Source organism: Borostomias antarcticus, assembly GCF_949987555.1.
Source record: "Borostomias antarcticus genome assembly, chromosome: 12".
Lineage (NCBI taxonomy): Eukaryota > Metazoa > Chordata > Actinopteri > Stomiiformes > Stomiidae > Borostomias > Borostomias antarcticus.
Genome location: NC_140245.1, coordinates 2,363,705 through 2,375,384, shown reverse-complemented (window position 1 = coordinate 2,375,384; position 11,680 = coordinate 2,363,705). Strand labels below are relative to the sequence as shown.

The 11,680-nt window shown below is 53.1% G+C and overlaps 1 protein-coding gene across 1 annotated transcript in view; it reads right to left on the bottom strand.

Moving 5' to 3' along the window:
• Positions 1 to 419: 419 nt before the first annotated feature.
• The window catches only part of LOC311316331 (receptor-type tyrosine-protein phosphatase N2-like), a gene marked incomplete at both ends in the record, with an annotated part of 156,648 nt that continues 145,387 nt past the window's right edge, over positions 420 to 11,680 (bottom strand). Inside the window, 7 exon segments of the mRNA XM_084447173.1 lie at positions 420 to 491; positions 1,670 to 1,743; positions 4,215 to 4,279; positions 5,393 to 5,446; positions 10,015 to 10,181; positions 11,120 to 11,148; positions 11,151 to 11,306. Of these exon segments, the coding sequence (XP_084303299.1) occupies positions 420 to 491; positions 1,670 to 1,743; positions 4,215 to 4,279; positions 5,393 to 5,446; positions 10,015 to 10,181; positions 11,120 to 11,148; positions 11,151 to 11,306 (617 nt within the window).

Here is an 11,680-nt window from a genome sequence, read left to right as displayed (position 1 = left end):
TACGTAAAGATCAAGCTGTTTGAACGCACCAAATCTCGTGTTTGGAAAACAAGCTTTGTATGGGAGAGGGCTCACAATAAACTGGGGTACACAGCTTAGTAAGATCAGGTCACGGTTCCTGGCACAATATTCACAAGGACGGGGAGGGGGGGTAGAAGACGAGAGGAAGAGAAGGGGAGGGGGAGAGGATTAGAGGAGAGAGAGAGAGAAGGCATGGGAGAGAGGGAATGTGGGAAAGAGAGGAGGAGAGGTTTGGTGCAGAGGATGACAGAGCCTGAGGAAGGAGTGTGTGGGGGGGGGGGATTGAAGAGTCGGTGGAGGAGAGAGAGAGAGGGAGAGGGGGGGTAGGGTCCGAGGGGCAGGGGGGAGGGGGAGGGGGGGGGTCCGAGGGGGAGGGCCTCCCGGCGCCGCGCGGCCGCTCACTGTGGCAGAGCTTTGAGGATGGCGTTCACCTCCTCCGCAACGGCTGTCAGCGCAAACTCAAACTGCTCCTGGGGGTGAAAACAGAGCGAGAGAAAGGTGGAGAACGACGGAGAGAAAGAGAGAGAGATGGAGGGAGAGAGAGAGAGGGAGAGGAAGAGAGACGGGATGTTGAACCAGAAAGCTGAGAAAGATGAACAGCAGCAAAATCCCTGTTTGAATGTCCTTCCGTTGATAACCAGCGAAAGTGGAACTAAATTCACTTTGATCAAGAGACCGTTGAGGGGACTGTGGACGCCGCTCTCGAACGGAAGTCAACGGCATTCCCCAAAACATGTGAAAGCAATCACACAGCAGCTGCAGTACCAGCGGAGCTCAACTCCCCGCGGTCTGACCGACACAGCGAACCCCTGTTGAGATCGATTCTAAAGAACCGACCGTTTCCAAGAACAACTGCTCGAAATTAAAAGTCCCCCTAAAAAATAAGACAAACATTTCCGACGTCTCAAGTCGTTTCTCTGGCGGTACGTGGCTCGATAAAGAACGGATCGACCGCGTGACTCTTGAGGCCGTCCAATCAGATGTCTCGCTCAGAATCGCTTTGTTCTCGAAGTTTTTCAACGCGCTCGTGATGCTGCGATGTCGCGTGCGTGCAGGAGAGAAGCACCGTGTGTTATGTGCCTTGGTTTTAATAGGGTGTGTGAGATAGTGTGTGTGTGTGAGATAGTGTGTGTGTGTGTGAGATAGTGTGTGTGTGTGTGAATCTCATTCGTACATTAGGTCTGCTCATCTGAGTGATCTCAGCACCTTGATTGAAAAGAGACAGATGCAGCGCTGGGGCCTGGCGGATAACAGCCACGCCCCCTCGCTATTCACCAATCACAGGTTCCCATTAAGGCTTTACTCAGTAGAGAAGGAGGGAGGGAGAGAGAGAGAGAGAGAGAGAGAGAGAGGGAGAGAAAGGGAGGGAGGGAGGGAGGGAGAGAGAGAGGGAGAGAGAGAGGGAGAGAGAGAGAGGGAGAGAGAGAAAGAGAGAGGGAGAGAGAGGGAGAGAGAGGGAGAAGGAGAGAGGGAGAGAGAGCGGGAGAGAGAGGGAGAGAGAGGGAGAGAGGGAGAGAGAGAGGGAGAGAGAGGGAGAGAGAGAGAGAGAGGGAGAGAGAGGGAGAGAGAGAGAGGGAGAGAGAGAGAGAGAGAGAGAGGGGGAGAGAGAGAGAGAGGGAGAGAGAGAGAGAAGAGGATGGCGGGCTACCTTGGTCTGGACCATGGCCGGTCTCTGGTCCCTCAGGTGCTCCAGGGTGGCAGCAATATCAATCTCCTTCGCACCTGCAACACACACAGACACACACACACACACACACACACACACACACACACACACACACACACACACACACAGACACACACACACACACACACACACATGCGCGCGGTTGGACCGGGTTCAAAGAACAGGAAAGATAATCCCAGCTAGCATCTGTCAATCTGCTGGTTCATAACCTCTCCCTTTGGAGCTCGTGCACACACACACACACACACGCACACACACACACACACACACACACACACACACACACACACACACACACACACACACACACACACACACACACACACAGTTATAGTCTGTATACAGTATACAGACACACACTGATTTCAAGCAGATGTGCAAAATAAAACTTTGTCCTCCCCTTTCTCCCCACCTTCTTGGTTTGCCCCAACTAACGTGCCTGATAGACTCTTCAGTCTTAGGTCTGTGCCAAATTGGGGTGGGCAGGGGTGGCTTGCTCAGGGGGTGGGCGGTGTCTAGCAGACGGTCGACAACGGCAAAGTTCCGGTTATACCAGACGACTTGCAGCGCTGCACGGCAACAGCTCGCCACGCCCAGCTCGCCACGCCCCGGCAGGGGTCCGGCGCCGAAGCTGGCATCGGCGGAACGCGGTTTCCCCCGGCGGAAAGCGCTAGGCGATCGCAGAGACAACGGCCATGCGAGTCTCGAACTAATCGGGGGTGAGGCTACACCCACAGCCTTTGTGGCTTCGAGTGTCCGCCGTGAAAACCTCGCCGAGGGGAACGAGGAGAGAGGCGGAGTGGCAGAGCGAGAGAGAAAGAGAGAGAGAGAGAGAGAGTCTGAGAAGAAAAAATAATTACATTCATGAAGACTGGCACACAATTGCTAAATAAGAAAATGGTTTGATTTGTTTCCTGTATACCACCCAGTAACCCCCTCCCCCTGTCGACAGACACACACACACACACACACACACACACACACACACACACACACACCATCTCCTGTTCTCTGATTCAGCCCAATCGAAAGCAAACTTTCGTTGATGTTGTTTCGCCACAAAAAGAAAATGAATGTGCATAGAGAAGCCCCCATTCCAGTCCCATTCTCTCTTTTCAAATTAACAGTCTTTCGCCCTGATGCACAATGGACCCGTCCAAGAAAGCCACACATTTCTACCAGCGTCACGCTACTCAGGCTTTTATTTTGAAGGGACTTAACAACCCGTGCCATTGTGCGGGTTTCTAATAAACTGCGCCATAGAACGGGAGCGGGACAAACGGGCCTCATTTGAGTTTCCTCCCCTCGCAAGACTACCTTCGCCGAGGAGGGAGAGAGAGAGAGAGAGAGAGAGAACCAAAGGAGAGGGAGGAAAAAAAGAGAGAGAGAAAGGGATAAAGACGGGGCCCTTGAGGAAGCCGTGAAAGAGGGAGAAGGCGAGCCGGGCCCACCAGCTGGACGCGAGGCCCCTGAAAGCACTCCTGCACTTGTGCGCGGGATTCTTAAGCCAGAGAGAACATTACAGGAGAGAGAGAGAGAGAGAGAGAGAGAGAGAGAGGGAAAAAAGAGATGCTTTTTGAATGAATAAAAAAAGAAAAGAAAAAACCCGAAAGAAAGACGACAAACCCTCGGCATAATTCTGGGTTGAGTTTACAATTCATTCCTTGGGAAAGAGGGAGAGAGAAGAAAGAATGGGTGGGGCGCGGGGGGGAGAGAGGTGGAGGGGGGGGGGGGGGGGGGGGCGCTGGGATGATTTTGTGTCCGAGGGTCCTGGAGGTGGCTTTGATCAGGCTGAGGGAACGCCGTCGCGGCAACCTGGGGGCCTCCAGCTTCTCAGCAGACAGACAAAGAGGGCCGCCCCCGCCCTCCCCCACCGAACGGCCCGGCCCGGCCCAACCCAGATCCCTGCTCTGCTGGGCGGGTGTGTGTGGGCGGGGGGGGGGGGGGGGGGGTTCTGGACCGGCAGCACAGTGTGACAGCCTGGGAAAAGAGCCCTCTCAGCGGGGCCAGGATGCCCACTCTGCCCTTTGATCTGCGCCTGAGGGCCCCGGACAGCAGGGCAGCGCCGGTCAGGGGTCCGGGCCCGGGGTCCGGTACGCCCCCGCATGCTGCCGTCTGTGTGTGTGTGTGTGTGTGTGTGTGTGTGTGTAGTAATACATATATATGCATGTGTGCACGCCAACGCACGCTTCATGCGCTTGTACAGAACGCACACTAGAAAATCTACAAGAGAGAGCGAAGTGCACTTGTAACAGCAGGTGGGTGTGGCCTGCGCGCACACACACACACATACACACACACACACACACACACAGGCACACACACACACACACGCACTACTGCGAATAGCACTTTGGAACAAGTATGTACCAGAACATATATATTGGGGGGGGATGCATTTCGAGACCCTCCTCGCCTGAAAAAAACGAAGGCCTGCCCGTTGCCATGGCGACGTCGCTCCGCGCAAGCATAAAGGGGGAAGTGATGAAAGAGGCTGGATGCTCACCTTTAGACATCTTATTGAGAACCATGTCAATCAGAATGTACGTTCCACTCCTCCCTGCGCCATCGCTGTGAGAGAGAGAGAGAGAGAGAGAGAGAGAGGGAGAGTGAGAGAAGGAGAGAGAGAGAGAGAGAGAGAGAGAGAGGGAGAGTGAGAGAAGGAGAGAGAGAGAGAGAGAGAGAGAGAGAGAGAAGGAGAGAGAGAAGGAGAGAGAGAGAGGAGAGAGAGAAGGAGAGAGAGAGAGAGAGTGAGAGAAGGAGAGAGAGAGAGAGAGAGAGAGAAGGAGAGAGAGAGAGAGAGAGAAGGAGAGAGAGAAGGAGAGAGAGGGAGAGAGAGAAGGAGAGAGAGAGAGAGAGGAGAGAGAGAGGAGAGAGAGAGAGAGAGAGAGAGAGAGAAGGAGAGAGAGAAGGAGAGAGAGAGAGAGAGAAGGAGAGAGAGAGAATGAGAGAGAGAGAAGGTGAAAGAGAGGAGAGAGAGGAGAGAGAGAAGGAGAGAGAGAAGGAGAGAGAAGGAGAGAGAGAAAGAGAGAGAGAGAAGGTCAAAGAGAGGAGAGAGAGAAGGAGAGAGAGAGGAGAGAGAGAAGGAGAGAGCGAGACAGACAGAGAGAGACATAAGTATGATGCAAAAAATAAATAAAATACTATCTCTCTTACAGTAGCTTAGGAGAAAATGAGGTAAGAAAATGCTCATTTTAGAGTATTCCGTTTTTTTCCTGGTTTTGTCTCACTTTAGAAAAATGTGACCTGCCTTCACGCTGCTACAGTATAAGAGGTCGCAAATATATTTAATATACCGTGAATATGAGTCTACTGATGCTGTTTCAAGGGGGATCAACAACATGAAAGTACATAATTGTGGAACATATTTTTTTCATGTTTTTTTCCCCTTATGAATTCAATAGCAGGCAAAAATAAGCTCCCTCAAAAAGTGGTAAACCTGAAATTATATTCAGGGAACAGCTATACGTCAACTGAAAGCTATGAAATACAAATCAAACACCAACACTAAACGGTTTATCGTCAGCATCTTGAATTGTGAGCCACAAGAAATGCTATTCTTCCCAGTCAACTCCCTCTTCCTGGTGTTGAATTTCTAGATGAGCTACTTCAAAGCTCAAACATAATAAAAAAGTCTTTCAACTTTTGAGCTTTTAATGAGAGAATGTCTCCGTTTATACTTGCCTGCAGTGGACTATGATAGGACAAGATCGCCCTCGGTAGCATTTGTTAACCTTTCTGCAACAGAACAGAGCAGAACAGAACACATACATCATTAACGCAGCAGCGATTCATTACCACATTCTCACAGTCTGATTCAAAATATATAGTCAAGTTTAAGGTCATAAGGTCTTCCACTATGGGGCTTCAACAAAGTACAGTAAGATACAGTAACACTTTTCCAACTTGTCAGTTAAGCAAATGCACACTTGGCAATTAATCCCCAGACTAGCTATTCCTTTGATGTTGCCGTGGTGATCCACAGGTTTGTGATAATGGCGAGCGGGGCGTGGCCTGTCCGGGTGCGCCGTGTCTTATCCGTGCATAATTAAGATGATACACACTGTTCGGACACACTCTCCTCTCAGAACAGTGTGGCAGGTCTCAGCTCTTTAATTGGCTGTTGCAGCGGAGGTGAATTAGGGCGGAAGAAGGAGAAGAAGAAGGAGAAGAAGAAGAAGCCGGAACGCTTCCAGGAAATGCACCCTGCCTCTAATCCCCAGGATATCCAGCAGCCCTCGCCCCTGCTCCCTAGACACCCCTGAGGATCAGACACATGCCGGATCCCCGGAACCTATTCCCTTGACGGACGATCAGAGAGGATGTGACGGGAATAATCTCGATGGTGCACTGAATCCCTCCTCGTTCACCGAGAGGAAGTTGGAGCGACCGCCATCTTGCTTCTATCCTTGCATGCCTGACAGATCCTAACCAGAAATTCTCAACATCGGTATTGGACCAAAACACATTTTTATTAACCCAAAAGTTAAGACTGACAGACAGACGACCGGTTACACTAAAGTACCTGAGGTGCGCTTGATTTGAGCTTTCTTGGCACAATGCAACCAACGGAATCATCTCAAAGTGCAAACCTTGGCAATCCAATGCGCCAAGACAGCTAAATCAATCGCAACCCCGATCATTCGGAATACTTTCGATGCAGGTCTGTAAAAAATGTAAAGTTGACTCTACCAACAGGAAAGCCCCCCCCCCCCCCCCCCCCCACCAAGTCAGATCCCACCAAAGATGCCATGAAGGAGGTTACCATAGGAACAAGGGGAGGAGGATCTCCATTTGGGGGAAGGGGGGAGGGGAGAGAGGAGTAGGGGTGGGGGGGGGGGGCAATTCAAAGGAAAGGAGAGAGGCGCTCCAGAGGTTTAGGGCTCAGACAGAGAGAGAGAGAGAGAGAGAGAGAGAGAGAGAGAGAGACAGAGCGAGAGAGAGATTTGATCAGAGGAAGTCAAGCAAGCCATGAGCAAGCGAAAGGCGAGAGGTCATTCTAGGTCGTTAGACACAAGAGGAGAGAGAGAAGGAGGGGTGCGGAGGGTGAGAGAGGGGAGAGGGGGGGGAGGAGAGGAGGGGTTGGTGAGGCTCCCCCTTTTTTTGGTTGCAGAGTCGCAGTTTCCAATGATCACTTTTGTGACTATGCAACTGGGCTCATATTACTAGCTGCAACATCACAAAAATGACACTGGCAACCGCTAGTTAGCTTGGCGAAAAAAAAACAAGAGAGAAAAAAATATCCCTCCCCCTCCCCCTTCCCCCCCCCTCCCCCCCTCAAAAAGCAACAGAGTACTCTTCTGCACTACGTCATAGGGCGAGGGAGTTGTGTTAAATACACGCTGACAGTGGAAGAGAGAGATCAGCTTGCGGTTTACGATCTCAAACCCTCCGGTGGGATAAGACAGATGGACCGCGAGTGCGGCGCCGAGATAAGATACGATCCGGCGAGCGCTGCCGCGACATAACTCCGGCGGGAGCAAAAAAAAAGTAATATTTCTTCTTTCTTTATTCTGTTCGCCGTCTTCTCTCCCCCCCCCCCCCCCCCCCCCCACCACCAGGAGAGGCAACCTTTCGTCGCCCGGCGATAAAGGGTTCGGGGAGGGGCGTGGCTTCACTCTCGGGCCACCCGTAGAAATAGGCGCGCGTCTAACGGGGCGCCGCCGCGCGCCGCAAACGCAATTGCCGGGATGTATCGGAGAAGCAGGTCAGCTGACCCCGAGGAAGTGGGCGAAGCCGGCTATTAGGATTCCTACATTGGCGGAGCGATACTGTATGTTATTAGGATGAGAGAGTGATGGAGGAGAGAGGGAGGGAGGGTAGAGGTGAAGGAGGAGAGAGGGAGGGAGGGTAGAGGTGAAGGAGGAGAGAGGGAGGGAGGGTAGAGGGAGGGAGGAGAGAGGGAGGGAGGGAGGGTAGAGGTGAAGGAGGAGAGAGGGAGGGAGGGTAGAGGTGATGGAGGAGAGAGGGAGGGAGGGTAGAGGTGAAGGAGGAGAGAGGGAGGGAGGGAGGGTAGAGGTGAAGGAGGAGAGAGGGAGGGTAGAGGTGAAGGAGGAGAGAGGGAGGGAGGGAGGGTAGAGGTGAAGGAGGAGAGAGGGAGGGAGGGTAGAGGTGATGGAGGAGAGAGGGAGGGAGGGAGGGTAGAGGTGATGGAGGAGAGAGGGAGGGAGGGTAGAGGTGAAGGAGGAGAGAGGGAGGGAGGGTAGAGGTGAAGGAGGAGAGAGGGAGGGAGGGTAGAGGTGAAGGAGGAGAGAGGGAGGGAGGGTAGAGGTGAAGGAGGAGAGAGGGAGGGAGGGTAGAGGTGATGGAGGAGAGAGGGAGGGAGGGTAGAGGTGAAGGAGGAGAGAGGGAGGGAGGGTAGAGGTGAAGGAGGAGAGAGGGAGGGAGGGTAGAGGTGATGGAGGAGAGAGGGAGGGAGGGTAGAGGTGATGGAGGAGAGAGGGAGGCAGGGTAGAGGTGATGGAGGAGAGAGGGAGGGAGGGAGGGTAGAGGTGAAGGAGGAGAGAGGGAGGGAGGGTAGAGGTGAAGGAGGAGAGAGGGAGGGAGGGAGGGTAGAGGTGAAGGAGGAGAGAGGGAGGGAGGGTAGAGGTGATGGAGGAGAGAGGGAGGGAGGGAGGGTAGAGGTGATGGAGGAGAGAGGGAGGGAGGGTAGAGGTGAAGGAGGAGAGAGGGAGGGAGGGTAGAGGTGAAGGAGGAGAGAGGGAGGGAGGGAGGGTAGAGGTGAAGGAGGAGAGAGGGAGGGAGGGTAGAGGTGAAGGAGGAGAGAGGAGGGAGGGAGGGAGGGTAGAGGTGATGGAGGAGAGAGGGAGGGAGGGAGGGTAGAGGTGATGGAGGAGAGAGGGAGGGAGGGTAGAGGTGAAGGAGGAGAGAGGGAGGGAGGGTAGAGGTGATGGAGGAGAGAGGGAGGGAGGGAGGGTAGAGGTGATGGAGGAGAGAGGGAGGGAGGGTAGAGGTGAAGGAGGAGAGAGGGAAGGAGGGTAGAGGTGAAGGAGGAGAGAGGGAGGGAGGGTAGAGGTGAAGGAGGAGAGAGGGAGGGAGGGAGGGTAGAGGTGAAGGAGGAGAGAGGGAGGGAGGGTAGAGGTGAAGGAGGAGAGAGGGAGGGAGGGTAGAGGTGAAGGAGGAGAGAGGGAGGGAGGGAGGGTAGAGGTGAAGGAGGAGAGAGGGAGGGAGGGTAGAGGTGATGGAGGAGAGAGGGAGGGAGGGTAGAGGTGAAGGAGGAGAGAGGGAGGGAGGGTAGAGGTGATGGAGGAGAGAGGGAGAGAGAGGGAGGGAGGGTAGAGGTGATGGAGGAGAGAGGGAGGGAGGGTAGAGGTGAAGGAGGAGAGAGGGAGGGAGGGTAGAGGTGAAGGAGGAGAGAGGGAGGGAGGGTAGAGGTGAAGGAGGAGAGAGGGAGGGAGGGAGGGAGGGTAGAGGTGATGGAGGAGAGAGGGAGGGAGGGAGGGTAGAGGTGAAGGAGGAGAGAGGGAGGGAGGGTAGAGGTGATGGAGGAGAGAGGGAGGGAGGGAGGGAGGGTAGAGGTGATGGAGGAGAGAGGGAGGGAGGGTAGAGGTGAAGGAGGGAGAGGGAGGGAGGGTAGAGGTGAAGGAGGAGAGAGGGAGGGAGGGTAGAGGTGAAGGAGGAGAGAGGGAGGGAGGGAGGGTAGAGGTGATGGAGGAGAGAGGGAGGGAGGGAGGGTAGAGGTGATGGAGGAGAGGGAGGGAGGGTAGAGGTGAAGGAGGAGAGAGGGAGGGAGGGTAGAGGTGAAGGAGGAGAGAGGGAGGGAGGGAGGGTAGAGGTGATGGAGGAGAGAGGGAGGGAGGGTAGAGGTGAAGGAGGAGAAAGGGAGGAGGGTAGAGGTGAAGGAGGAGATGGATAGGTGAGCGAGAACCGGAGGTCAACCAGACCGGAGAGGTCGACAAGGTTTTAGCGATTCAACGGCGTGGTGGGAGGAGCCTAGTGCCTCATTTCCACTGACTCCGCCTGCGCGGCGTGCGGTCGGGTTTTATTCCTGCTTCTACTCCCGCCGCGGGCGTGTCGGGGAGCGAGCGTTTCGTTTGATATTCTGACAGGTCGTCAGGGGGCGGGACCTAACGGCCATTTTCTTCTACTACTATCTGAGGCGTCGCGGACGCGCCGTCCGTCGAACGTAGACCGGCTGTCTGGCAGAGAAATCTCCGGCAAACGGCGGCAAACGTGCGCCAGCGGCGTCCGGTGGAAACACGAGGGCCGTCTAGGACGTCCACGGTCAACTCCGGGCCGCCGTACGCGGTGACCGCTACGCACCGCAGCCCGTGGCGTCGGCGGGGGGGTCGAGCCGTAAGCCCTACCTGCGGAAGTCCAGGAGCGTCCGGCTGGATTCCGGAACGTTCCGGTTGAGCCAGGTGAGGAAGTGGAACTGTGTGACGGTGCGCGTCTCGTTGGTCTGCATGTTCTTCAGGTAGAAGCTGCGCACCAGGAAGTCGTCGCACCAGATGTGCTCCGATACCAGGTTGACCTGGAGACACAACGGCGTGGGGAGAGCACGCCAGCTGAGTTGAAGGCGCCCACTTCATTCAGACGAAACAGGTCTGTATCCAGGAATATCTGAATTTTTCATTTAATTTCAAACCTTTTTATACTCGTATTTATGTATTTATACTCGTAAAGAACTGAGGTTTCCCTCATTTACAGTGTTGACGAGTTCACACAGATACATAAATATCAACAGAACAAATACAATACACAATAATTATTATTATTAAAAACAGTTACAGGTCAAAGTACAAATGTCAAAAGCCATGGATTCAAACTCTGCGATTGAAGGAAGTGGATTTATGTCATATCCGGGCAGTATCACAACTCCGGAATGGGAACATATTGCTTAGCAGCGTGTTAGGACTAGTATATTTAAGCAATAGACCACGAGAGGCCGTGTGTTATAGTGATTTTATAACAGCTAGGGGGCGTTGTTAGGCGCGAAGCGGAGTACTGTAGCTGTTATAAAATCACTATAACACACGGCCTCGAGTGGTTTATTGCTTTTATACAACGGTTACTACAGCTATTAGTGTTAAATAAACACAGCAATGTAAAATATTAAGATTTAATCAAAACGAAAGCATCATTCCCTCAATTCCGCCGAGCAAAATAGTTCCCCAAACAAAAGGGTTGCCAAGCAACAACAACAACTACAATGCATTGGTTCAAATGGGAGGCACATTAATACTGAAATTGGAATGATATGCGGTCCCAGGTGTGTTACAAAGTATTTTAACACGGCTTCCAGCCAATCAGAATCAAGAACCAGAACTAACCGTTGTATAATTCTATATTCTGTATATCATCAATAAATGGAGTCCTAACACCGATATGTTCCCTTTCCGGAGTTCTGGCACTGCCCGAATATCACATGAATCCAATGTGGATATTCCTGGACCCAGGATCGAGCGGTACCTCGTAGACGTGGTAGAGGTTGGAGCCTCGTCCGGCCAGTAGTGGTAACACTGCTTGACCCCGCCCTCCGTCAATGGCGTCAGCATCACGATGACCACGCAGCCGTTCTCCCACACCATCTGCACAGGGACGCCACAGAACGGACGCCATTTTGTCAGCGCCTCACTCCCACGTCGGTTTTCACTCACTCATTCCCCTCAAACAACTTTTTTTTTTCACAAATGTTTGTGGACCGACTGACCAACCGACAGTAGCTGCAGTATCGCTAACAATGAGAGTTTTCTGTTGACTTTTGTTAAATGAAAAGTCGCCATCTTTTGATTCTCGCTGAATCATCAGCATACTTGAAATTGAAATGTATTTGTTTGTATAAACTCACACAGATACGGTCACAAATCGGCCCCCACGGGATTCGCAGAACCAAATAAACTCCCATTTTGCTCAGACCTGGTTGTCCGTCTGCTTTTGGGTTCGGCCTAGATACGTGACAGATACTGTACATACATTAAAAGAAAATAAATACTGATAAATGAATAAAAACGCCACACCGCAAGATCTCTG